We start from the raw sequence: 27,764 nt of genomic DNA, 5'->3' as shown, positions 1-27,764 counted from the left end.
CATCATTAGTTACCACACCAAAAGATAGATTTCTTTAATGATTTAATTCACAATTAAAAACATTGGATTATTATCAAAATAAAAGATCATGATGACAGATTTATTAACCAAGATCCAGTAAATGATATCCCGTCTGTGGGTTTCAGGTCAGTTGTTATGCAGGTCTTGCAGGGCCCGCAGGGTTTGTGGTGCTTGCAGGCGGCGAAGCAGCGCACATTGTGATTTCAGATGGAAGAGAACTGGCCCTTAACGTGTACGCCACCTTGCCTGGTTCTAGAAGCAAGAAGTAGAGAGGCAGATGTATTACTTATATGGTATGATTTCAGATATTTCATATCACCATATGGCAACATCACAACACACCTGTAGGACATCTAACATATTACGTGACGTTTATTGAAGGAAAAACACACATTGTATTGCTACGAGTGAAAACGTGTGGATTATGGGAGAAGTTACGCCCAAACTCTGTTTTGATATTTCTTATCTGATGGTTACTCTCCACAGTATATTCAGAACATTCTAGATATAGATGTGTAATTCAATGTATACTTTTTGCACCTGTATAAGTACTAATGGTGCCTCAGTTGAAAGCATGTCTTTCATCCGGGGAAAGTTGTCCAATCGTTAGTCTTGATTTATTGAGCTGGCGAGAACTCACCCTCAAAGCATTCTGGGATGGGCAGGGTTCCATCATCACAGGTGCTGGCCACAGGGTAGCCGCACCTCTCGGCTCTGTTCAGACAATAGAAGACGACGGGTTCTCTGTGCAGGACTCTGTTGGGTTTCAGGTTTGCAATCCAGAGCTTCCTGGCGTTGTAGAAGATTCGGCCTCTTTTGATGTCAACCTTGCAGGGAGCTGGACGGTGAAAAAACAACAACACAGTTAAAGCATTTTCTGACCAGACATTGCAAATCCAGATATAAAATCACAATTTTTTAAAGGCTCATTTGAATTTCCCCTCCTACATTTGAAAGCGGTACTAAGGGCTGAGAGGCTGTCATTGTTTCTCTTTACCAATTTACTCCTTTTCAGAATCAGAGGGGTGGAGACAAGCACAGCATGAACATATCTGGATATTCTTATATTTCGAATAAAGATTATATTTTCATCTGTGTTTGTTTGATTGGTAGCAGGATTACGCAAAAACTACTCAACCGATTTACATGAAATTTTGTGGCGGGGTGGGGCATGACCCAAGACTGAACCCTGATCCAGGACTCGTTTTTTACGTTTTTCAAATTTTTTTTGATGAGGGACTGATGCAGATACAAATAAAAATCTGGATCTAGTGAATTCAAACGTTGTAAGGGGACTTTTATGCGTTCTGACAACTGATTGATGCATAAATGAATCCAGAATCTTTGACAGTAACAAAACACAAATTACTCAAATTTAGCTTTTAAGATCTCATTTCCCCACGACTCACCTCTGCACACTGGCCTCAGAGACCAGGTTCCTGTGTTTTGGCACTGGACCTCGGCCTCACCGTCCAAAATGTAGTGCTCATTGCAGCCATATTTAACCTTCTCCTTGTAGCCATGTTGTCTCATCACAGCAAAGGTGATGAAGCCATTTGGTATACCTGCTGGAATGGAGCAGCTCACCTCTGGGATGGTCAGAAACAGGACAAAAGAAAAAGGTGATGAGTTTTGAAGTGTAAAAATTCAGGGAAATCATTTTTAAAGTCCGGGAGACTGTTAAACTGTATATTGCTTTAATCATGGAGGTAAGAGACGGTTAAAGAATATAGGAATATTTGACATCTTCTCTGTACCTCGGCACACTGGAGGTTCAGTTGCCCTTCCATCAGCCCTGCAGGATCCCCTCTCATGACTGGGTGCTTTAGGTGGGTTACACTCATACGTCCAGGTTTGTCCATACATGGTGCTGGTTCCAGTAACTGGCTTATCATGGACGATTCTCCCATCTCTAGGTGGCGTGGGCAGAGGACAGTTCACAGCTGCAAGGACAAAAAACAACTGCATCAATTGCATTTAGATCTGGGTTCTTTCCTGAGCCATACAACATCCTTCCACCAAGTTTTAGTAATAATCCATCCAGTAGTTTTTGTGTGATCAAACCAATAGACGAACCGAACAAAAAATGGACAGGGGTGAAACAAACACTGAATATCATAACTTTCATGAAGGAGGGTGTATTGTAGCACTGTTGGATGAGATTCCCCTGGTTTTAGTTTGGTCTTCCTGATAAACTGACAACTGAACGTAAGCTTATTTTTCTGTCTTTAGGTAAAACAATGAGCACTGGTTTAACAATCTTTATGAAACAAGTCCACACATTGGTAAAAGTCAGATATACAGTACTACTTTCTACTTACAATGAACAATAAGGGAGAATTAACTTTATGAATACAAGTATATAGAAACACAATTAATTACAGTTTGTGGTCGGTTTGGGTGATCCTGGCTGCAAATCAATTTTAAATTTTAAACGGACAATAAAGATACTTTGAGCTTTAAGCAAATGCAAGTTCATCAATAAAAAAATCAAGAGCAGCTTCTCAGTTAAGTTAGAAATGTTTCTCTACTTCTTTTCTTTATACTCTACGTACTATTTAATGGCGGTTGAATTTTCTCTCAACTGAACACTGATAAAATCTATGAATCTTTTCCATTGTGTGTATATTCCTCCAGTACCTTTGCAGAGAGGGGGGGGATTGCTCCAGGAACCATCGTGTAAACACTTGCTTTCATTGGCTCCTTGCATGACGTACCTTGTGAACAAAAAAACGACATTACACTGACCGATATTATCATCGTAACACACAGGTTGCAGTGATGGGGAATTCATTCATTCAAACGTTACCCATCGTCACACGTGTAGTTCAGCACACTCTTGAATGGAGCTTCTGTTCGCCCCATTGCTAAAGGCTGCAGAGGTCTGGGGATCGGGCACATCTTAACTGTAGAAATATGAGATAATACCATATTGACAACACTGAAGTTAAATGATATTAGATATAGTGTGTAGAGAATAAACACCAGGACAATAGAAAGTGTAATAATGACAAACTAATTTAAATGGGGCACCAGGTTATATACAAATTGTACTTTAGGCTTGGGTCCTTAAATTGACTGTTTTCTGATCTGAACATATTACAAAGTTAATGATTGTCCCTGAATTCTTGTTATGGTGTAAGATCCTGTGTCACGTATGTGGACCTCATCATCTGACAGCTGAGACTCGTGGAGTAAAGTAAACCTTCCAACACAATGGAGAGACTTCTCTGGGGGATTGTGGGAAACAAGGTCAGACGGAGCACAATACATTTGTATGCCGATATGGTTATGTCCAGATTGGAATTGCCTCATCTTTTGTTCCAGTATCGAATTGCGAACGTTTAAGGAAGCATTCCTTGTTGAAATGACAGTTGGGGTATGGTGGGCATTAGTGCCATGCAGGAGGAAAGTTGTCAGTGGGAGAGAGAACTCCCTCTGCCATGGACTTTAGACTTTTTAACTTTGCAGACCTTGTACATTCACCAACAACCTATAAAGCACGTTCCAGGAAAGAGAAATACTATTAAAATCACAAGTCTCCTTTAAGAATTACAGCTGTGCCACTGTTGCACCTCTGTGATCAAGCAGACAAAATCTACATTGACTCAACTCACGGGAACATGCCAGATTCGACTGTGACCACTCTCCTGTGGCCATGCAGGTGATCCGTCGAACGGTCGTCGTTGAAGGCGAGTACCCCTGTTCACATGTGAGGGCCACCTCTTCTCCTGCCTCGTACACACGCTTCAGTGTCGCCTCATCAACCCCGTCGGTGACAGGAGGACGGCCACATACTGGTTAAAGAAATAATTTGACTCATGCATGAGGAGCAGGATTCGCAGCAGTAAGGTTTATGTTCTGCAGCTAAATTATTTTGATGTAACACAGCAACAATACTCAACTACTAATGATTCAATGTGTAGATTATAACACTGAGAATTGTTGTAAAAGTTGACTTGATTTAACACCTTTGACCGTATGGTGCAAATGCAGACCGCTAGTCAAACAGGAATACTTGCAGCACATTACCAATAAACAAAATCGTTTTTACCTTTCTTCGATGTTACAGTTGTGCATGCAATTATTGGGCAGAGGAGCAACAAAGCCAAAATCGGAGCCATCTTCTTAAAAGTGGAATCTCCTCAGTTTCCCCTGCACCTGGCTAGAGGATGGGGGGGCCAACATAAGGGTTGCTGGGTAAAGGGTCCATGATAGTGTGCTCCAATCAGATGCCAGAGTCAGCTCCTAGCGATCGAGTACAAAGGTTTCAACTCCTGCATATTTACTTAGTACTGATCGATAACCTTGATTTGGTACAAGAGCGGGCAGCGGACCCACAGCATGATGTGAACTCATGAATAATGAAAGATGGAGACAGACACACACACACACACACACACACACACACACACACACACACACACACACACACACACACACACACACGCACGCACGCACACACACACACACACACACACACAGCCTAGTGAAATGTAGGAGGTTGAATACAGATGCGAGAGAGAAGATTGATCACTTTATTAGAAAAACAAATGAAAAACTCTGGACTGCAGAACCATAATCACAAAAATGACACAATAACATAGAATGTCACTCAGTAGAGCTCATACCTCCGCCAAGGCCCAACAGTCCCCTTAAATTCAAGCAAGCTGCACAACCTTTTACACACTTATAAATTAGTCCTCTAAATGTGCCTAATTCATTCATCTAGATCAATTTATTATTCTGTGAGAAATCAACAAAAATGCTAAAAACAACAGTTCGCAATGTCTAAGAAGATAAGAAATAAAAATCCCTGATCTGCTTCCACACTAAAATGTAATGGTTTCTTCCCTGAGCCATACTTTATCCTTCCATAGAGTTTTGTGTTAATCTGTCCTGTAGGTTGTGCCATCTTGCTAACAAACAAACCAACAGGACAACCTGCTTGGAGGAGGTAACAATGTGTCATGCTGCTGACGGTTTAAAGCTCTCCCTCTTTTCTGCTACTTTGCTTTTTAATGGATGCTTGTTTTCAGTGGGCTTCGGCTCAGTGTCAGATGATTTCAGATTTATTTAACCTGATTTAATTAGCAAATATTTGGCTTTGTATTATTTTGCTTGTTGTCGTTGATGTTTTGTGTTCTTGTTTTTATTTATAAGGTGAAGCCCTTTGAAACAGCTGTTTCAAAAGGTCCTATACAAATGAAGTCAGTATTATCATTATTATTATTATTACCATTATTATCATTGTTATTATTATTATTAATAATAATAAAGAGTCACTTCAGCTCGTTATTACTCATAATAATAATAATAATAACGAGCTGAATTGACTCTAATATTCTACATGTGTGAACTGCTGATGTTGAACGTTATGAGCTTTTTCCTTGGGGAGTTAAAGAAAAGTGTAATGCGCCTTCTTTCCACCCGGGGACGCACCCACTCCAGATTCCTGCAGCGGGACCGGGGCCCTCCCACAGTGAATCCTGTGGTGTGACATCAGCCTGAGTGACAAGGAGGAAGCGGAGTGGGGAAGAGTCAAGTTACACAGAGATACACAGACTACGATTAGGAAGTGTCTCTTCAAAATAAAAAATGTCCAACAGAGCCCTTTGGATCACTGTGCCGAGAGCTTTAGAGGGTGACATGACTTATTGTTAGATTTGTAGCTCCAAAGGATTGACTCTATGGTTTTATATGAAATAAAATGAATTGGGGGAATATACACCCACATTTTAATCATGAATCCATTGCAGAGTTCTTGGTCTTACACGTTCTTGTCATTTTCACCGACAGGATACAAACCTCACACAACACTTCCTGTATGACTCAAGAACAACAGCTGTCTGGCTAACTCTGAGACAATGAGAGAGTGATGCCTGTTGGTCTTTTCCACAATATCCAGTGTTTAACAGTTGAAGACTGAATATGTAGAAAGGTTTCATACAGCGAACTCAGGGTTTTGTCTGTTGATCAATGAGCACTCTCTCTATCAAAACAAACAAACAAACAAACAAACAAACAAACGTTTTTTTTGTCTCTTTGATTCACACACTTGATTAAACTGATGAATTGATCAGGTGTGGATCTAAAGCTAAATAAGGCCCCGGAATAAATGTGTAATTATTGAAAGAACTAATTCATTCATTCAATTTTATTTTATTTGTATAGCGCGAAATCATAATATACATTATCTCAAGGTACTTTACAAAGAAGGTCAAGACCTAATTCTATTCATCATAATTCATTGACAAGGGGATTCTAGTTTTTGTAAAGCACCTTGTTACTGTGGTCTGAGAGGTTCTGAATAATAATAATAATAATAATAATAATAATAATAATAATAACAATAAATACCATAATTATTATTATAGCTTGTTATTATAGTTATTATTATTATATGTGATCAATAACATCTGGATGAGAAGGGCACGACAAAGAGTATTTTACTCTGAAGGCGTTACCGGACGTGCTCTCTAACATGTGTAGCTTGTGGCACAGAGCTGTCAGTGGAGCAGCTCAGTGGTGTGTACAGTCAGGGAAGCCCTCACTCTCTCACACACACACACACACACACACACTCTCACTCTCACACACACACACACTCAGTGAGTCCGGTGTCTCCGGTGAGGACCGCCGCTCCGCTCTCTGCTGGCTCCACACCCCGAGTCTGAGCGCGTCTCTTCCGCCTGAGAAGCAGCAGCAGCAGCAGCAACACGTCCGGACCGGGGATCGAACCAGGCTGTAGCGTTGATCGAGCACCAGCGGGGGGACATGGCCGATGGAAGTTTCAACGAGTCGTCCACCGCGGACGTAGCGAATCGCTTCGCCCGCAAAGGAGCGCTGAGGCAGAAGAACGTCCACGAGGTGAAGAACCACAAATTCATCGCTCGGTTCTTCAAGCAGCCGACTTTCTGCAGCCACTGCACCGACTTCATCTGGTGAGTCTTCCGCCTCAACACCGCCTCCACCCCCTGACTGCTGCTGCCTCTGCTGCTGCTGCTGCCTGTTGCTCTCTGCACACAACTTGAGGGGATGATGTAACTTCAGGGCTAACTTTTTCCTTCACGATCCTGCAGCCTGCTCACATCTGGCAGAGTTGACTCACTCCAAAAAGTAGTTTCAGCCCCAAACTGTGGAGATGTGCTCGGGCTGTGCGACACATGGGAGGAGTCCTGCCGCTGTCAGTGTCAGGATCATTACACACAGTGTGGTTGTAGGCTGAGGATTGTCTGGGTTTTATGTATATCCTGGAAATTCCCAGTAATTAGCTCATATAAAAACATCAAAAACAACATTAGACACGAAACAATAATTTAGGATGATTGAAATAAAGTACAGTTAGCAGCTTGGGGACATATTGTCCTTTTCATAATAATGATATTGAGATAATATTGGCTGTTTTAAAGGGATAGTTCACAGAAACATGAAAATTCACTCATTGTCTACTCACCACTGTGCCGATTGAGGGGCGGGCGATGTGTTTGAGTCCACAAGACACTTTGGGAGTTTCAGGGGTAAACAGCGTTTCAGCCAAATCCAATACCATTGAAGTAGATGGTGACCACTTCTTCAAATGTAAAAAAAAAACTGCCTCCATACTGCTCCTGTGTTGTCATCCAAGTCTCCGTAAGCCCCGACATAAAACCGCGTCATTTTACACCATGTTTCAGCCTAAATGTCCTCTGTGATCCCCGTGCGAACGCGGCTCCCGAGGAGGATAGCAGTGGACTTTTAGGCTAAAAACACGACTGTAAATTACGACGTTTTGAGTCGGCAGAGTGGTGAGTAGATAATGAGTGAATTTTCATTTTTGGGTGAACTATCCCTTTAATGCATATGGCATGAAAGGTGTGTATTTTTGGGGGAATTTTTAAATCCCAGCCCACAGAATATTTTACACTGTGCAAACAAAATATGCCGTCTCATTATCTTCAGGACAAAAAAACCAAAGCATGAAATCTGTCTTTTATGATCATTTCAATAATGCATTCCACATATTTATGCTCCGGGCTTCAAATTTGTATATTTTACTATTTAACACCATATTGACCCATTTTCCCATATCTGGCATGTAGGTAAAATACATACTTTTTTCTGGGTTTCCTGTAGTTGTACTTTTTCTGTATAATGGAACCCACAAACCTAATGTCTGCACCTGAATTGGCGTGGAAGGAAAGTGAAAAAAAATGGAAGGGTATTCTTTAACCACACGCAGATCAAGAGCCACTCTCTCTGTTGCCTTCTCACCCCGGAGGCGTGCCTGCAGAGGTTGGACCTGTTTACGGTCTTTGGATGACTAATAGGTTTCCTCGTCTCTGAAGCTTTTAAAAAGCCTCCATCTAAAGCCACAGTTTTTTTTTCATACTTACTGGGGAAGGACGACTTGAGCGGTTATTGATGAGAAACTCTTCAGAATTTCTGCAGCTTCACTGGCAGCACAGAGCCTCAGTGGAAAAACACTTCACCTTCTTCTGCAGTGAAATGTTTCAATATATGCACATGATGCCTTTGTGCCGCAGTTCTTTCCATGGAGAGAGAGAAAAATGGTACGGAAAGTGTGACTAAGCTGGACTTTCTCACTGTTCCGTGTAGAATCTGTCCACTCCTCAGAGTCTGGAACACAGTGATCACACGTCAGATGTCTTTAAACACTTAAATATCACCTCTCAGACTTTGTCTCCACTTTAGCTTGAGGTGATTTAAATGTTTTATTTGTGGAGTATCATCAATTTAATAATCTGTTAACTGTGAGAGGTATAAACCTGCGTTGCACTTACAGTTGCAGTCCCCTGTGGGTGCAGGTGAGAGAGTGATCTCAGATCCTTTTATTGCTGGATGCTTATGACCTCGGCAGTTTTACAGCTTGACCTCTGCCCTGCCAAACGCAGCCCCTGAGCCAGGCACAAGCTCGATGCGCCCTCAGACGTAAAGCTGATGCCTTGTCGTTTGGATGAGCGCGTCTTCGTTCGGGTTTCGACATTTATTATCAAGTTCTGGAATTTTCATTGGTCGTTTTCAGTATTCGTCCCACAGTTTCATTCAAGTCAAGTTTCTTTACACTGTAAAGTACATTTCATACAACAAGCATGTGGTTCAAGGTAAAAAATCAACTATACAAGTACAAGTACCTGACATGACTAAACAGATGACAGAAAATATATAAAATAATAAAATTAAATAAATCAAATACAATACCTAGAATAATTTAGATATTTATGTCACAGATATAAAAAATAAAAAGTTAATAATTGAATATAATATTATTATGATAACATTGTGATTGAATTTAAATTTAAATATGAAAAAAATACAAACAAATACGTTAATAAAAATAAAATAAAAAATAACATGAGAAACATTATAGCAAAAAGGGAAGACGATAAAAATATTATATAGACATTAAAAACGAAAGTGACTTTATTCTAAAGGTGTTGGATGTGGCTGAGGCTCATAGCTGATCAGTAAAGTTCCTCCATGCCAAAGCTCAGAAAACCATTTCCTCATGGATGTGGCTTTGTGCACAGCGGCATTGTTGTCTTACTGGGAAAGGAAGGGCCTTCCCTAAAACTGTGAGCATGAAGTTGGAGGAACACTAGAGTCTAGAATACCACCGTGTGTACTGAAGTATTATGATTGTGCTTTTAGTCGAACTAAGAAAATGTGATAAACACCAAATTTTGTCGTAAAGTTAAGATGAAATTAGTTTTTCAAATGTTTATTTTATTGATTTGGTTGATTTAAAGCACTTCTCTGGTTCAGTAGTTGCGTGCACACTATGCAACACCCTTTCCATGGAATTAACAAACATATCTATGTGTGAATGGCTGGGTTTACTAAGTGCATTCAAGACACACATGAGAGAATAAATATTGAATTCTGCATTCTTTGTTTTCACAGGGGATTTGGAAAACAAGGATTCCAGTGCCAAGGTAAAACGCAAACTGACTGACCTGATGTGACTCATTCAAATATTATGAGAGCTGTGAGCACCTGTGTGTGTGTGTGTGTGTGTGTGTGTGTGTGTGTGTGTGTGTGTGTGTGTGTGTGTGTGTGTGTGTGTGTGTGTGTGTGTGTGTGTGTGTGTGTGTGTGTGTGTGTGTGTGCGTGTGTGTGTTTTTTTCAAGTTTGCACATTTCGTGGTATTTATATTAGGGTTAGGGTTCGTTTGACTGTTGCTGTCACTCAAACCCTCTCATTTAAATTTCTCTTCTGTGGTGTGGCACTTCTGTGGTGTGGCACTTCTGTGGTGTTTGCTGCAAAGACACCAGCTCCATTTCTCTTTGAAAGCTAACAGGAGACGGATCTCTAATGGTCTGTGAATGTACCTTCATCTTGTGGCCAGAAGGAAATGAGCCTAACGTGGTTTTTAATTTCATGTTTATGTTGTTTGTCTCTGTGGTCTCATATAATGAGTTAACACTTGTGCTATATTACACTCCAAGCAGCCTCTTTGAGCTTGTTGCTTGGTGCTCGGTTAGATAAATGGAGTCAAATGTGGTGTTAACTGCTTCCGCTCAGTAAAAGCGGGCCTGTCGTAAAGGCTCAGTGAGTGTTTGTTGGTCATAAGCTGAAGGCCGAGGGATGACAGGTGTTTTAGAAAAGGTGGAACAGGAAGTGAAAGAGCAGACGTGAGAGACGAGGCACAAATTGCACAAATAAGGGAAGATGTCGCGGCTCACATCCAGCTCCCCAGTCGCCAACCTCACGCCGAAGGTGGATTTTCAATCAACCTGCCATTTTGAGTTTCAGCATGCATCAACTCCCAGAATTCCTCATCTGATGTGGAAACTTTGGGGCTTGCCAAAGTCAGACTCTGGCTGCGAGTGCCCAGGTAGCAGATGATGTCAAAGTCCTGTTTCACTTCGTTATAGACACTTTTGCACTGTTTTCCCACATCTGTCTCTTCAGTATATACAACACCTGTCTTTTAAGCATATACAGCACAAGTGACATTGAAAGGTTAGAGTGAGTTGTAGGATTTTCCTTTGTGTACAGTCCAAAGAGAAATCTCTGAATTAAAGGTTTGTAAAAAATAAAAAACAAAACAAAAGAGAGGGGTCCCTTGAGGTCTAACAAATGTATATTTAAAGGAAATGTCGCAAAGCCACGTTTTGATGTTTTAAATCCTGCATTGTTCTCATCCGCAGTTTTCTCCTTTGCTGCATTTATTTGTGGTTGTTAAGTGTATTGGTCTGGGAAGTGATGTGAATTGATATCAGGATGTGAAATGGTCACAGCACATCTCTGCATCTGCTTGAATATTACTAGGGAAGATACTGTATCTCCAGATGATTCACTTTTGGACCAGGTCCTGTTTTAACCTGTGGTCTGTCTGCCTGCTGAGAGCTGTATGCCAGTCACATGAACTCACACAGCGAAAACACTATCTACTAAGTTTATGCTGAATCTGGGCCCCCTGCTGAGGATGCTAAACTGTATGGATGTTTTAACGGGCCGGTGATGTGTCAGAGAGTAGAGACAGAGGTTGACAGCAGAGCAAAGAGCGCCACACACAGCTCTTCAATGGGTTAAAACACTAAGTTAGAGATCTTTTATGTTCTGTGAAATTTTTTTCAGATAATTTTGAAACTGTGGTTGGTCCCACATTTTGCGTTTTTAAATTCTTGCATTTGAAAAAAGTAACACTCCCGGTCCAATGGAAATAAAATGGAAGCTGGATTTTGTGGAAGGTTTCTTCTCACTATACTTGTCAACATAGTTTTTATCAGATGATGATATAGTTTCTGTCATCTGGAGAGTCCAAACAGTAAAAATGTATATCCAGTGAAAGACTTTATTGGAAACAATGTGCATTGATTTCTACTTAGTGAGTTGTTATGTAGCACAGGAGACAGTCTCGCTCTGTTGGAGACTTAAAGATAAACACTTTGCTGTGGATGACATTTGATCTCAATGATCTCAAATCTCTTGAGAGTGTTGGATTGAGTGAGACACAGAGGTATTTACTGAATCATTACTTATCATACTAACACACTCAGATGATTCATCGTGTTTCCTGTGTCTGACTGGACCTTTAAATTGTTTAACATACAGTATCAGAGCAAGTGTATTAACCCATGTCTGCATGTGAATCCATCAACAGCCCAACACCCACTTGTCTGTGTGATCTCCCCTCACTGAGGTGAGATGCAGCCTGCTCTCTCTCGGGTGAAACCAGGCTCAGCAGTGAGTCAGTCCAAGGTGTCGGAGTGTTGACACCTTAGCATGTTTTTGCATAAGCTGACATTTTCATCAGCGTGTCTGCCAACCCCCCCCCTTCCTCTAAGTTGTCATTTTTATCCTCCCTCATTGTTACTATCACAGCCTTTGATACCGGAGATTATAGATTTAATGATTACAAGGACGCCAGAGATAGGAGTGCTGCATAAAACCGAACAACCTGTGCTCTGCTGTTATTTTTCTCTTGTTGTGTCAAACGCTGAGGCCGTCAACCACATTGAAACACCTTCATTCTTCTCCCACCATAAATCCATGCCTGGGCCTCTTAAATAAATAATGTCTGCCTTATCTGGAGAAAGGTGATTGGTTACACTGCAGCTATTCAAAGAGGGAAAGGTCCCCACTTTATAATACAGTATCTGTTTAGACATAAATTATTAAATCTAAGCTTCTATAAAAACGAGGGTCAGATCCTCCAGTGGAGAAAGAGAGAGCCGGGCAGTCAATACTTGAAAATGACAAAGTGATAAACTGGAGAGTGGCATTTCTCTAACAACAGTGACATTTAATTTTTCAGCCCTGTTAAATGTCCCTTTTCCAAGAATAGGGTGGGCTCAGTCGGTGTTACGGCACATGCATAGTTTAAAGTGCTGTGAGCTGGAAGCTTTAGTTTTTTAATGCTTGTGTGATTATTATTTTTTAACAAATGTATCATCTGAAACTGATAATTAAAGCTGAAATTATTAATCAATGGATTAAGTAGTTTCCTTTAATAGAAAATAAGTCTCTCTTTTGAATTTAAGTAATTTTTTAAGTAAAAATCCCAGAGAATGTAATTGATTCTCTGGGATTTTGGACTGTTATCAACTTGCACTTTGGTAATTTGTGATGGGCAAAGTTGGCCATTTAATGAAGATTGTCAGTTGTCGCCTTGCTAACGACGCTGTACTGGACCATGTGATGTGAGGATATAGTTGGGCATTCAAATCATCAGTTCATTTACATGAACCTGTTTAGACCCAGGTGAAGAAATCAAACTGCAGTCAACATGACACTTGCAGTGAATTTTAGAGCAAAGTTAATGTTGTGGAAACAAACGAGCCTGTCAGTAACCACCTTTCTAGATGGTATCGTCATTGTGAACAGTCTGTCTGTCGTCTCCTGGACACTTTTCTTGTGGAGTCGTATTTCAAGGCCCTGGCCTGCTGCCATCGGTTCATGCAGACGCGTATCTCAAATCACCATTGAGGTGACATTCTGGACAGAATGACATGCTTTGGAAACTTTGCTGTCGGTGGGTGAGGGCTTCTCGTTTGGATTTTGATCTTGAAGATCTGATTTGCCAAGCATTTAATCTGACAGTGTAATCCTGCTCTATGACCTGGTTCAGCTTCGTTCAGCTAAACATATTCATAGCTGAGCCGTTCTTCTTATGTGTTTGGGGGTCTAGTGCATGCTTCAATGGCATATGAGCACACACTTTTTCAGACATGAACTTTGAAGTTTGCCTTTCACATATGAGGAATGCAGGAGGAGATCGTCCAGGTCAGACATGTTTACAGTAATGGTAAAATGCCCAGAATAATCAGGTGAGAGGTGTCGTGTGAGTAACTTATGCAGGAGGCAGGACTTGATGTATAAATTCCCCTTTGGAAAGCACAATGTTTTTGTGGACAGCATAAACCACCTTGAAGCTCTTAAATCTCATGGTCTTTCCAAGTCCATCTTCGTCTACATCTACTACGTGTATGGCACCTCTTTTTCATCCTGAGACATTTGTATTCTTCCAGTTTCGTGTCTGCTGTGTGTAACCACATCAACACGGACTCGGACATTTGCATTCTCACTTAAAGCCCCTCTGGAAAATTTCAGGAAAATGTGCAGACTTCACTGCATGTCTGAAATAAAATGGCTTTTCTATAGCCAGTTTTATATTTTATGTGTCCACAAATACTCATGGGTCTGAATGACCTTTTGACATTTTTTCATCAAAGGGTGTTTGTGACAGTGTACCCACCATTTTGGCCCCATCTGTACAATGCTGGGCACTAAATTTACATGAGCTCTTCTACACCACAATGGAAGAGGCTGTGTGAGGCGATCCGCTGCTGCCTTCACTTCTACAATACAGCCAACAAAGCAGCTATTCTTCTTCTTGCATGGATGTCATCATTTTTATATGATTTGTAGTGCACATGCTTGGATTATATAAATACCAATCTACTACATACTGATGTATGGAAAGTGTCCTTCAAGTAGACTCCAAGCGGAGTATAATTCAAACTATTGGTTGGGTCCATATCCCCAACGAGTACAACTGAGGCTTAACAGGATGTTGTTGGTATCATGAGGCCATTACGCCCTGCGACTGTAAGCTTAAAACACAAATCCATTAGTAGGACACACTATCCTGCAGTTTGATCCTGTATCAGATTTTATTAATAACAAGCTTTTTAGTCCATCGAACTCAGCTAATGCTCCTTCTTGTAGCTCTTCTTGGACATGAAGCAGGAAATCGTTTCTTAGATTGTACAACTTTGGCTCAAATGATTGTAAAAATACATTAGTAGACTGCAGCTTTGTTATTTCAAAATGTCTGGTGTTAGAGGCCTTATTTCAACAGACTAGGAATGTAAAGAGATGTGAGAAGAAAAAGGCATAAACACAGATGGTAATGTTCCTGGTGTTCCAGTGGCAACTCTCATTTTCTGCTCCTCGTAACGCAGATGATTTTCTTGAGGACCTAGGAGTTCCTCAGTGGATGGGACATTTATTGGTGGACCTTAGCCAACTGAATCCTACCTTGGGATTTTCTGTGTTCTCCGATGCACAAGAGGAGAAACTAATGAGATTTGCTTTCGCCTCCCAAAGGAGAGGACGTGATATCCAACCATACAAATGAAGTGAGGGCATACGCAGATCAATGGTGATGACGTTTTGACCCTTGTTATGTAAGTTTTGGCACATGTTCGCCTGCCTGCCATTGTTAATTGGTATATTGATTTTGTAATGAAAATTAAAAACAACAGCAACATGAAGGCATCACAAGAAAGTGTTAAATCCAAACAGGAGAAGGACTCCCACCAGCAAAGACAAAAGAAGGAGTGTTTGAGAAACAAAATGCTGGATATGAGAATTTGGTTTAATCACACAGTCCTCCAGGCCGGGATTGTTTCGTACATTTTCATATCAGTCGATTTTGATTATTATCACCATAAATGTTGCATTATTATTTGTTTCAAGTTTTAAACTCTTTATTATGAGCAGAGAATGACACTTGACAAACATTAAATCATTTTACAAACCTGAGGTAGATCAATTACCTTTTGTACAATCTCGTCTGACAAGGAATTAGCCTCTGGGGGCAACGGCCAAAGACTCTGTCTTCCATTCCCCGTACACTGTTTGGAGTCCGACTAGTTCCTTTTATCACAGGAGTCGAATGTTTCCCCACAAAAAACACAATCACTGATAGTTTTTGTAGGTATTTCAGGTCCAGATGACATTTAGGCTTATCTATTTTAATAGCTATTTGTATATTTTTTCCCAATTTGTTAGTTTATGTATTTAAATAACCCACACAAATACAGGGAAGTGGTGCAAGTTTCAAACAAAAAACGCGTAGGCTTCTTTTTCCATTCCTGTAATAATTTCAGCCATGAAAGGCTTTAGTGTGATTTATCATTTAATCCTTGATTCTGAGGAGGAAAGATTTGCGACGGAGACATGAAGCTCAGTTTACTGTAGTCACCGTGAGCCCCCAGCCTCAGTGCTGAGTGTGAAACCACAGACCACTCTGCCACATGTGCCTCTTCATCTCTACCACCTCATTGTTTGTGCCTTTGTCTGTGCCATCACCTCTGTTGCTTTCCCCCCCCCCCCACTTCTGTTGTAAAGCGGCAGAACAAAGACTCAGATTCAAGGCCACCAGCTTTGATGCTGACCAGCTGAATTTTGCAACATTAGCAGGTGTGCTACCAGCTTTCTTTGTTTTTCAGTCTTTTCATCTCTCTTTGCATCTATTGTGGAAGCCGCTCATAGCGATCTGGTTGTCCTGGGCCAAAATGATCACAATAAACGCTTGATTACTGTAACTGAATTGCGTAGCTTCTGTATGACAGGGAGGGAAAACGTAACACATCACATATTGCGCACTCACGTAGGCACACACACACACACACACACACACACACACACACACACACACACACACACACACACACACACACGACACCCTCTCAACGTTGATTTGTTTGAAATGAAACCACAATATCTACACTGATCATCACATAATGATCGATACTTTTCTTAAATGAGTAAAATCTTTCTTCATAGCTTCGTATGCATCAATTCATCAATTCACCTAGTCTCACACGTGTGGAAACTAAGACTTGGTAAAAATAATAAACTTTGTAAACTTACACAATGAATGAAGAGCTGGAGGAGATGGCGGGGCAGGCTCGGTTTGGCTCGATTCAGTTGGCAGTGCGCAGCGCTAGTGATAGAGACACAGACAGGAGCAGTAAATTAATGACAGAGGCACCATATGTATAGGAACAATTCTGTCTTTTTGATCCATATAAATGGTTGATCTATATCCGTGATCACTATATCGGGTTTCCACTGTATTTGCTTGTTTCTCTGCTTGTCCTCTGTCATTTCTTGGGCTCTTTGCCAGAAAACTGGACTCTACAGTGCACTCTGCCCTGACTGGCAGCCCATGGGGTTGCTCCTATATAACTACATTAATTCTCTCTTTATAAACAAACACTCACATTTCTAATCCTGTCAGCTCCTGTTGGAGGAGCAGAGAAGAATATGCAGGTATTTGGTTTGTGCTGTTATTTTTCTGCTGATACAGCGATGCTGCACGTCTCAGGGTTAACATGTTCCAGCTGCTTCATTCTTGATCCTCTTTAGACCCAACGTTCGATACAAATCAAGGTTTAAAAAAACAGTTTGAAATGGAGCAGAGCAGAGAAGAAGAACCGGGGCACATGTGTTAAAGTGTGTGTGCACATGTGTGTTTATGAGGCAGAGAGGGAAGGGGGCAGAGTTCATGGCAGACTATATTTAGAGTGGCTCCTCGGTCCCCTGAAGAGATCCGCTGCTATGCATAGCGTAGTTTCTGTTTACATGAGGACACTTGCTCTGTCGTTTTAAAGATGGCCACGGTGTGATTGCGTAACGCATTTGTCTGGGAACGTGCACGTTATAGACAAAGTTGTGCAGATCTAAGCAACTTTGTGACAAACCACGCTCATGTGGCTGATTTCTGATTTTTCAGCTTCTTTCATTTTCTTTCTCAAAACCATAAAAAAATACAGTTAGACGATAGTGCTGACTTTACATTTTGAAACCCAGTTTTTTCAATTTCAGCACATTTCTGTATTTCCACCATTTGGAATATTGTCATTTCTTCTTGTTACAGACATTTTAGTTTATTTGTCTTGTACACAGAGATGACTGAGGCACACTCACAAATCCAGTTCAGTCAGTTAAAGGACAAAGCAGTAAACTGATAGACTGACAAAGGTTCATAAAAAAGTGGAAGACAGTGGATTGTACCCTTGAACAAAAAATATGCATCTAATGTAACTTTTATCATTAATTTCTAACTTCACACTTTCAATGTGACAAAATAACCAAAGTTACCACTGAACAAAGAGTTTCATATTTTTGTCAAATGCCTGTATCTGTATTAAACAAAATAAAGTGTGCTTTCAAAAAGCCTGTTATGTTAAAAAGTGTCTATTAAGAATTTCAAGCCTCAGATATATACTTGCTGTAGGTTTGTATTCTGACCAAAGCTGTAAAAAGCTGTAAATGTTTTTCAATATAAAGCTGTTCAGAACCAGTGTAAACTAACATCCCTGGAACAAGACAGGTTTGGTCCTTTTCCTTTGACAGAAACTTGTAGAAAATATTAGTGGTACTACCATGATTGACACCTTAAAACCGTGATCATGAGCACGACCTGTGCAGGGCTTCTTGGTGACATGTAGAGGGACACAGGAAGAGATATGGCCCCGCAGACAGTGACCATAATAACTAATGCTGCCCCAGCGAATCCCAAGCATTAAAACTCCTAAGTCCTAAAGCCTCCTCGGCTGTCAAAGGCTCACCACTCTGATTTCATGCTCACCATATAAAGTTCAGTTAAAACAGCTTGTTCTAGCTATTACTTTTCAGTTTTTCCAGGAAAAACACAAAAACAATTTCTTTAAAGTCAACACTAATGAGACAGTGGGTTTGTACTCGCTGGTGGTGATTTTTTATGTGAAATGATTACGGTACACGTTCTGGAGGCAGGGAACTCACTGGCACATAGTCCACAAGGGAAACAAAAACTAAAGCCACAAAAGCTCTCAAACAACCTCATGGTGCTGCTCATTTTTGTCTGGCTGGTCTACGGAGAGAGATACATTTGGGAAGCAGCATCCGCTTACAACTAATACATGAATCTAAGGAGGTCTTAGGCAGTTCTCCGGAGACATGATATGCTGATGTTCAGGTTCAGGTTCAGAAAACACATCACTGTCCACTGTCATCGCTGCAGCTCCTCTTGTCAGCCTCCGTCTGACACACTTTTAGCTCCTGTCCCTTTAAGGCCCCCCTCCCCTGATAAAGCCCAGACTGCTCTGATTGGCCAGCTCGCCCACTCTGTTGTGATTGGTCAACAGCTTCCAGCGCACTGAGGAAATGTCAGTCTCTGCTCTCGCTTTACCTGGATGAGATGATCTCAGACTACTACTGACATTTAAATAAACAACAAACCTAGAACACGCTAGAGGGAAGAAAAACAGAAAAAAACACAATGTCTCCTTTAACCAACTAACATGTACAACTTGTTTGAAAGATTGTCGTCTTGAGAATGCTGGAGGCTGTAAACTGTCAGTGTTTTCGGTTTGTATAAATCTGCACCGGAGGATTATGTGTTTTTGAGTTGCAGAAGTGTGATTCAAAATCGACGTGAGGAACGTGGCTAAACATGTACAAGTTGTTGTGGAGAATAATAGTTTTACACATATTTCCCAGTTGTATGTTTTGTCATTAGGCCTCAGAGGAATAAAGCCTTAATGAAAACACTGAAATGTGAATTTGGAAGCTCTGGCTCGCTCCTGATCAGAGGCAGCTTTGCCAAAGTAAGTGTCCAACCATTTTGGACTTCCCTGAAAACCTCTCGTCTCTCTTCCTGCTTTCCGAAAATCAATTCAGACCGCCTGCATTAAGATTAGACAAATCCATCATAGGGATCTGCATTATTTATCAGCTGAATTTCCATCATGCATTTGGGAGGAATATGCTTCAAAATGTGCCTCATATTGCTAACGTGTTTGGCATTGTATACGCTGGTGTTTGCACAGGGAGATGCTGCTGTTTATCATATTTTCTCAGCCCTGAGGGAATTAGCTGGAATATGTAAATCCCAGTGCTTACAGAATGAGCATTCATTACAAATATTGCTCTTTGCTGAGCATTGATGTGGAGTCAAATGTTTGAAATGGTGTTGTGATGCTTGCTGCTCTCTCACTGCAGTGGCTCTCTCCGTGCTTCCCGAGTTTGTATTAGATTACCTTCTGGGCTTCCATGGAGACCCGGAAGACACGTTGATGCAAATCTGCTTTTCTCTTGGCACAGGAAGGTTCCAGCATGGGGGGGAAATGCATCCCCCGACACCTGCATGTCTTGAGATAATAGAGCCACGATCAGTTCCTGATTGCATGCTGTCGTCATGTTGCCCAAATCTGTTTCACAGTTTGATGAGGGGGATTTGAGTGCAGGAAGGGGACTGACTGAGCAGTCCCAGGTGGGATGACGTCCGCGTCCCTGCTGTCATCTCGATGTCACATGGAGATTGGATGGTCAGAGTTATCTGTCTCTTGCTGTCTATTGAAAGACACAGCTATGGAAAAGAATTACGAGGTTTTTTTAGTCCGATTTTGAGAAAACATAATATTGTGGAAAACTAAAGTTATTTATAACACAGTCAGCGTTGACAAACAGCTGTTTTGTGTTTTACTGTCCCACTGTTGGGATAATTTGAACCACGTGGAGTGTCTCTAATTCGCCTCTATTGGAGGAGTGTGGCATTTAATGGAAACCAGAATGCAGCAATGCAGTCTCTCAAAATGGCCATTTTAGCTGCTGCACTCCCTTGCTATAGTATCAACTGTGCTCAACCTTAGTTGTAAACAACAGATCCCAGATACATTTTTGGTGGCCGTGTATGAAACTTATTCGATTTCCAAAGCTGTTTTATGTGTGAATGAGTGTATGCCTGTATTGATGCATGTGGAAGACATTGCCGTTGCGTGGAAAGTGTACCCATCCAAAGTTAGATGAAAGGAAAAAACCTTGCCAGCAGCTTTGTCTCTTGGCATCTGCTCTGTGTTTGCTCAGGAACCTAGAGCTTCTGCAGGAGGAAGCGTTTGGCAGCTCGGTCACAATCTACTCAGGCTGAGTCCGTGCAGATGCAGCACGTTGAGCCAAACTCTCAGCACTTATTGTTTCCCCCCTGTTACTAATCCAGAATCTTAACAGATGATATTTATTTTTTGTAGCTCCTTTGATGGGGCCTGAATATAAATTTGTCATTGTTATCATGGGAAATGATTTTCAGTTTTCTGTTCCAGGGTTGTAAAGTCTTTGGTTATGGACGACCATAAAACATGCAACTGCCATAAAATATGTGACACTGTTTATTATCAGTAAGTCATGAGTGTTTCCCAAGACTGATATAGAATTGGCCTATTTTATGACTCACGGTTTCGCAGAAGCACTGAGCACGCATGTAAAAAAAAAAAAGAATCATCTGGGATTTTCTTTCTGCACTGACAGCAGCAGTGTACTGTATACAACATAATGTAATACAGCCACAAACCCTTGTTCATTTGCATTAAGGGCCCGTGACTGTCTTTTTCTGGAGTGGAAAGTCTTGCATGTTGCTGTCTCTACCTACACGTAATGCAGCCGTCTTGGTGATTTGTTTGGGTCTTGTTGAAACGGCACTCAGGGAAGTGTGGGAACATAACTGAATTTAAAGGAGATGAGGCAATGCTGTGGGCAAATGGAAACAACAGAACGGTCGCTCACGATCACATGTGCAACTAACACAAAGCCGATGTCAGGACACATTATCCCTGCAGATACAATGTCCTTTCAGAATGCACATTTGTGGTAGTTAGGCTAGTTTTGACCTATTAAACCGACCACTGCAGCAGTTTTAACATCATCCATTTAGATGATTAAACCCACGTCTATGGTTTCAATGTTAAATCTACTTTCGGATGGTTGATGTTAATGTCCCGAGGGGCAGAATGGTATCATAGGTGCCTAATGGGCGCTTAACAAATGGTGGCTTTTACTTGATTAAAACACTCTTTCTGTGTTTAAATTGTTTTGTGAATGGAACCACCTGTTGTTCTGTCATTTGCTCGTAGGATGTGAACCCACTCACTGGGATTAATGTCAGTGCTGGATGTGAGTAGCAGGGAGCAGCTCTTCCCTGCACTTCCTAAATCTGTGCCGTAACATCGACACACAGTTCACAACATCTGTCTGTATGAAAAATAGACCTGACTGCAGTGTCCTCAGAGTGCCTAAGCTGAATTGTCTGCCTCTCCATTTACCACAGACCTCATGTTGGCCTCTGCAATTAAACGTTCGGTTTTGTCTTGCCGTTTGTCGGTGGCTGGCGATCTTCGGAGGTCCCCCGGGGTCAACATCAGGACCATTAACTATTAGGATTCATCGACCATATCATTGTGGCTCTTGGGCTGTAGGGTGTATAGATTTTCAGCTTTAATTAATAGCATTCATTTCATTTGCTTGACATAAAGACATCGAAAATCTTATTGGGTAAAACCCTCTTCTCTAAGGAGCAGCGTGTGAAAGGGTGTGGGTGTTTAAAACCAATGGAGAATAGAATGCGTTTATGTCTGGCTGAGTCAAAGACAACTGAATATGGTAACAACAGTGTCCTGTGTTTTTATTTGATGTGTGGGTTGAATTGTCTGTGAATGACGCGCAACCTCCCATATTCTTCTTCTAATTATGGCGAAGGAAAACTGGACCTCATGACTCTGAGACTCGACTCTTTTCCCTCCTGCTATGCGTGCCCCCCCCCCATACATTACAACACAGTAAAAATGCCATATTGCTGGCACTAAAGTCACTTGTGGATTACAGATTAGAGTATTGAATAATCCTGATGATGATGATAAATTTCATTTTCTGGCTCATCACCAGCCGCATACGTATGTTTTTCCATTCTGCTGTATTAGTTTGCTCCAGTTTACACATAAACAAATGCACGGATGTACAAAGACGTACTGACACACACACAAGCAGATTGGTTTTAAGTCATTAAAACTGTCATTTCGGTCCATATGTTAACATCTGCTGCCTGAAAGGGTTGACAGAACTCAATCCATATACAGAGGATGCTGTGGTTTGATTTATTATTCTTGTTTCATTATTTCACTTTTTTCATGGTTTCTGCTTTGTTTCTCAGTTATTATGCATTCATTTCTGTGGTTAATTTCTTTTTTATTTGTTCTGTCGTTTGATCTTATCTTCAATACCTATGTAAGGAACATTGAAGAACACACATGATCGTCCATTGCGCAGGTCGACGTCCTGGAAAAGTTACTTCCAGGTGAATACACAGATAGAGACCTTAATGTACTTGAGAGGACAACCCAATGATGATATTCTTCTGCCACATACTTTGTGGTGGAAGTATTACCTGATCATTTCCAGGGTGAAATAACCAGGCGTTACTTCCATCATCCCCTTGCCTTAGATGCGATGAAGTGGAAATCTGCATGAAAAGAGCAGTGTGCTTCACTTCCACAGTTCAATCAAGATGTCCAGCAGACCGATGGCCTTTCCATCCATTTTTTCTTCCGTTTATCCGAGGTCAGGTCACAGCGGCAGCAGGCTAAGCAGGGTTTACCAGATGTCCCTCTCCCCAGCAACATTTCCCAGCTCCTCCTGGGGGATACAGAGGTGTACAGGACCAGATGGGATATTTAATCCTTCCCGTCAGTTCTACCCCAGGGTCTCCTCCCAGTAGGATGTGCCAGGAAAACAACCATAGGAAGGTGCCCAGGAGGAATCCAAATGAGAAACAGAGCAATCTCTACGGCCACTCTTCCATTGCTAGCGCGACAACTGCATTGTTCCTCCTTAATCTGAGGTTCAGCAGTTGATCAGAACCTGTGTGGTACCCCAACAACTGAAGCACACTCTCTGGAACCGCATTTTGAAAATGGGAACCACCACCACAGTCTGCCTCTCCACAAGTGCTATCCCTGACCTCCATGTGATATTGAAGAGACATGTCAGCCAAGACAGTCCAACAATGTCCAGAGCTTTCGGCATCGGAGCGTGTATCTCACCAATGGACTTCTTGACTACATCAGCAAACTCTGCCAGGCCGTGTCCTCTGAACTGTTCACATAACAGACAGTTCGCATAACAGCCATAGTGAGAAGAGGCGAGCGCTTGTTCTCTATGAAGAACTCCCGGTGCCCATAACCATGGGTGCCCATAACCATGGGAAACTCTCCAGGAGTTTGACTACAGAGCCCTTGATATGCATAGAGGTGAGGCCAGCCATATCTAGTTACTGCTTCACCTCCTGAGATAGTCCACCCTATTCTTTACTTCCTTCCTTCCATCCTTCCTGACACCTTTTAGCCCTATACCCCACACCACAGCTACAAATTGTACCTCATTTTAATAAGCCAAGTTACAGACATTGTGTTGCATAACTGATGATCCACAGGAACTAATGAACAAATGCATGAGGGCATTTAGGTGAAATGCAGTGTAGATGGTAAATTTCATCATTTTTAGATAAAAAATTTACAAATAGTGGGAAAAGAGCAGCAACAACAGCTGTAGCTTTCTGATCGTGCAATACTAAAGCCATGCTTTGCTTTGGTTCTAATGCAGACCCAATACCATTACGCTGTGCTCCATCAGCTCTTAAGCCTGTGTGCCGTAGAATGACGAGGATTGCAACTCTTTTCTCTTTGAGCTATGAATCTCAAGCCTTTTATTTACAACTGGTAGACGTTCCCAGTCTGTGTGTTTATCTCTCCGTCGTTCTGTTTATACTGATCATGCTTATAGCTCTGTGATGCAGGGGTAACATGAGCGTGGAAATCATAACAAGGCTCATGCTAATGCTTCTGGCTGAATAACAATTGAATTCCTCTGGCTGTTGATCATTGTGGTTGTGACGTGTCTTTACGGACACTTTGTGAATGTTGCAGTGGTGAACAGTTTGTTTGCCCCAGTCTTTACTCTAGAGATGATACTGCAAGTGTAAGAAAGATGTGTTCTTATGCTACGCTTTTTTCCATCGTATTGAAATATTAAAAACAACTGCAGTGTACAGTAACAGCTATCATCTGGGACTCATCTGGGAAAATATTAAGGAATGTATGAAGGCTAATTATTAAGGCTTCAGCTAATTATAGTTTTTATTGATTAATCCATCAATATTTTGTATTAGTCTATTATTATTTCTTTTTTTCTGATGAGTTGATTAATCACTTGGTTAACTAACCAATAAATGATAACTACAAGTAATATCAATCCACAAATATCATGAGTGAAATACTGATGCTTGCTTCTGGTACTTTCATTACATACACAATAGTTCAAACATGTCTTACATTAGTTATGATAATAAAACTCGGTACTCCTTTACACTGGAGCATTATTTGGCAAAATGGCTTTAAATAGGATCCCAAGGTTGCACATTTGAGAGTCGGCAGTTAACCTAAGCTGCATGTTGTTGGACCCATGCAGACATGGGGAGAACATGCAAACAACACAGAAAGGCTCCGGTGGAACAGAAAGTTAGAACCTTCTCTGTGTGAGGAGGGTACGGGAGGTTATCCATTGTATAATCTTGTGGGAATATTAAACTTCAAATGCTTTTTAAAACTGAGGCTTGTCAACATTAACAACATTAACATTGTCATTGAATATTAAAGACAATACAGCTGAAATGATTCGGTGAATTCAATAGGTTCTGCATTAATTCCCTCCTTAGTCCATCTAAGTAGCCTCTGTACAGCACTTATGTGTTTCAAAGACTGACGTTAATGTGTTGTCTTCATTTATGCATATAACATGTCCAAAGACAGGTTATGTACCATTAGATATGTATTATTATTTTTTTATTTTATTCTCATACAGCAGTAATACAATTTTTTTGTTTTGTCCCATTCCTAACATTTTCTCCAGATCCTATATCGACCCCCTTCATGTTTCTGTCTGTGGTGAACATGAGAGGGAGTTTGCGGAAGATACAAAGCTTCAGTATATATGCGGAAATATGTTGTGAAGTTTCAACATAGCTTAAATTTAATTGATAAGATCTGTAGTGTTTCAAAAATTGTTATCTCATTCCACATTCAAATCAACCACAACAAAAAGTCAGTCTGGAAATGGATGACCTGAATTTACCCCTTGCAGACTTCTTACCGAGGGGGAATAATGCACATTCATAAAAATGCTGCTTTTCTGAGAGAAGGTGTACCTTCCAGAGGTACACGCCACTCTGGGTACGGATCAGCATGCTTTTAAAACTGAGAGGGTTTGGTTAATCCGTGGGGAGGTGCAGCACCGAACATTACCAAGGATTAGAGAGGGATATTAGTGTCTGAATGCATTAGAGGTGTATTAGATAGGTCTGTGATGGAGCACAGACTAATGCACCAGACTCTGAATCATAGTGTAATCTGCATTTAATTGCCTTGAGTTTTGTTGTGATAATGGCATTATCTAATGGAAGAGCTCTAGAAGGGTTTGTACGATGAACAAAAGGCCGAGGCAATAGAATGGGTCAAGATGCAGTTACAGATGAGGGACTCTCACTTTAGGATGATTACACAGGCTGGACGAGATGTTTTTTGACTTTAGTTACACAAAGGCTGTCCGATATTAGAGCAAAGATGTTTTTGCTACAGTGGGAATTTGATGAATGCAAAAAACAGGCATTTGTAATTCAGTACAGCTGAAATACATTGTAGAGGATGGAAATGAAACACTTGTTTTGGTAGAGGCCCTTTGGGTGTAATTTGCATTCCCTCCAGCTATTAAAGGCTGTTCAGACTTACAGGCTTGTACTGACTCTCAATTAAATGATAAGCACAAAACTAATACATTTAAAAGTAATACCATGGGTTATGATAAGTTGCATAAAGTACTGTGGCAGATTGCAGCTTGTGATAACTCTTGCATTTATAGTTTTAGAGCACTGAAGAAAGAGCAATAGAAAAACAATAAATTTGTGCTTCTTTCTGTCGGTTCTGAGGGCTCACTGATTTACAAAGGGTTTTATCTTTCGGATGTGATCCCGCGTCTTCCCACAATAGGAGCTGCGTGCAACTATTAGCACACGTACACAAGCCCTCTTGAATCTCGATCTTCAAAAAAGGGCTGTTGTCCCGGTAGCAGAGTTAAACACTAAATATTGATTTGCTCTGTCCGTCTCTCCTGGTTGTCAATGAAAAGCCAGTCAACACATGGTCTGATTATATCCCCTGTGTTTAACCGCTGTCTGTGTTAACCTTTCAGTCGTGTGTCTGCAAGAAAAGGGAGCGCCGTGTACACACTGTGTCCTCCTTATTTGAATTGACTGGGTCCTGTGTCTTCATGAACCATATTTGCTCTTGCAGCATAAAGTTGTGGCAATATTTGGTTGTAAGAACGGAACAATAATACATTCATTTTCAGTTCTTTTCTGCTAAGCCCTCACCAGCTGATGTTTAGTGTGCAAATCTGCAAAGTTTGTTACACCAAATCTCTCTTTAGAAATCGTCTAAGAGAGCTTGTTGTTGTTCTCTTTCCATGTTGACATCTACTTCGCTGTCCTCTACGTTTAGGGCACCTCTTTTTCATCCTAACACATTTGTAGTTTTTTTTTGTTTCAGTTTTGCGTCCATCGCGCAGTCGAAGAATCATCAACACGCCCACTTAAAGGGATAGTTCACTCAGAAATGAAAATTCACACATTATCTACTCACCTCTATGCCGATGGAGGGGTGGGTGAAGTGTTTGAGTCCACAGAACACTTTTGGAGTTTCAGTGGTAAACAGTGTAGCAGCTGAATCCAATACAATATGCTTGTGTGGTGCCATCCTTAAGTCCGTAAGCCCCGACATTCATATTCAACTCGAAACAGCGTCATTTACACCGTGTTTTAGGCCTAAATGCCAAGGTGGCTAACACAGAGCTTGAATGTCACAGGGCTGAGAAACTGCATCGTTAAGTGAAGCACTGAGATTGATCACTTTTCAATGCATCCAATGAGGGATCAATACAAATACTGTATGTTGCAATGATGAACAGCCAATACGGTTCCGATTTTAAATGAAAGCAACAACTTGTGGCAGCTAAGCTGGTAATCTGAGACTCCCCGGCAGCTCATAACACAGACAACATACTGTATATGTCATCGCAGGCAGAATGTTTCACAAGAAATACCAGAAGACAAAGTCATTGATTATTTTTTTTATTCATAACTTCTG

The 27,764-nt window shown here is 41.1% G+C and overlaps 2 protein-coding genes across 3 annotated transcripts in view; one reads left to right on the top strand and one right to left on the bottom strand.

The window, feature by feature from the left end:
• Window positions 1-25: 25 nt before the first annotated feature.
• On the bottom strand, window positions 26-4,338 carry LOC118117714 (beta-2-glycoprotein 1). Its single transcript, XM_035170204.2, has 8 exons — window positions 4,076-4,338; window positions 3,639-3,818; window positions 2,831-2,927; window positions 2,662-2,738; window positions 1,779-1,964; window positions 1,431-1,610; window positions 662-859; window positions 26-273 (listed from the first exon to the last, which is right to left on the bottom strand). The coding sequence occupies exons 1-8, from the start codon at window positions 4,143-4,145 to the stop codon at window positions 155-157; spliced, it is 1,107 nt and encodes a 368-aa protein (XP_035026095.2). The 5' UTR covers window positions 4,146-4,338; the 3' UTR covers window positions 26-154.
• A 2,207-nt stretch (window positions 4,339-6,545) lies between these two features.
• Window positions 6,546-27,764, top strand: part of LOC118117698 (protein kinase C alpha type) — a 134,796-nt gene continuing 113,577 nt past the window's right edge. For both annotated transcript variants that reach the window (XM_035170178.2, XM_035170168.2), the window contains exons 1-2: window positions 6,546-6,965; window positions 9,925-9,956. In XM_035170178.2, the coding sequence (XP_035026069.1) occupies window positions 6,799-6,965; window positions 9,925-9,956 (199 nt within the window). In that variant the 5' untranslated portion in view covers window positions 6,546-6,798. The remainder of the gene's footprint in view (window positions 6,966-9,924; window positions 9,957-27,764) is intronic.

This window comes from Hippoglossus stenolepis, chromosome 2, assembly GCF_022539355.2.
Source record: "Hippoglossus stenolepis isolate QCI-W04-F060 chromosome 2, HSTE1.2, whole genome shotgun sequence".
Lineage (NCBI taxonomy): Eukaryota > Metazoa > Chordata > Actinopteri > Pleuronectiformes > Pleuronectidae > Hippoglossus > Hippoglossus stenolepis.
This window is presented reverse-complemented; position numbering and strand designations above follow the sequence as displayed.

Excerpts from the sequence above, each read along its gene's own strand:
- LOC118117714 (XM_035170204.2), bottom strand. The coding sequence starts at position 4,145 with ATGGCTCCGATTTTGGCTTTGTTGCTCCTCTGCCCAATAATTGCATGC. Across the intron at positions 3,819-4,075 it reads AACTGTAACATCGAAGAAAG|TATGTGGCCGTCCTCCTGTC; the intron begins GTAAAAACGATT and ends TTCTTTAACCAG. Across the intron at positions 1,611-1,778 it reads TGAACCTCCAGTGTGCCGAG|AGGTGAGCTGCTCCATTCCA; the intron begins GTACAGAGAAGA and ends TGACCATCCCAG.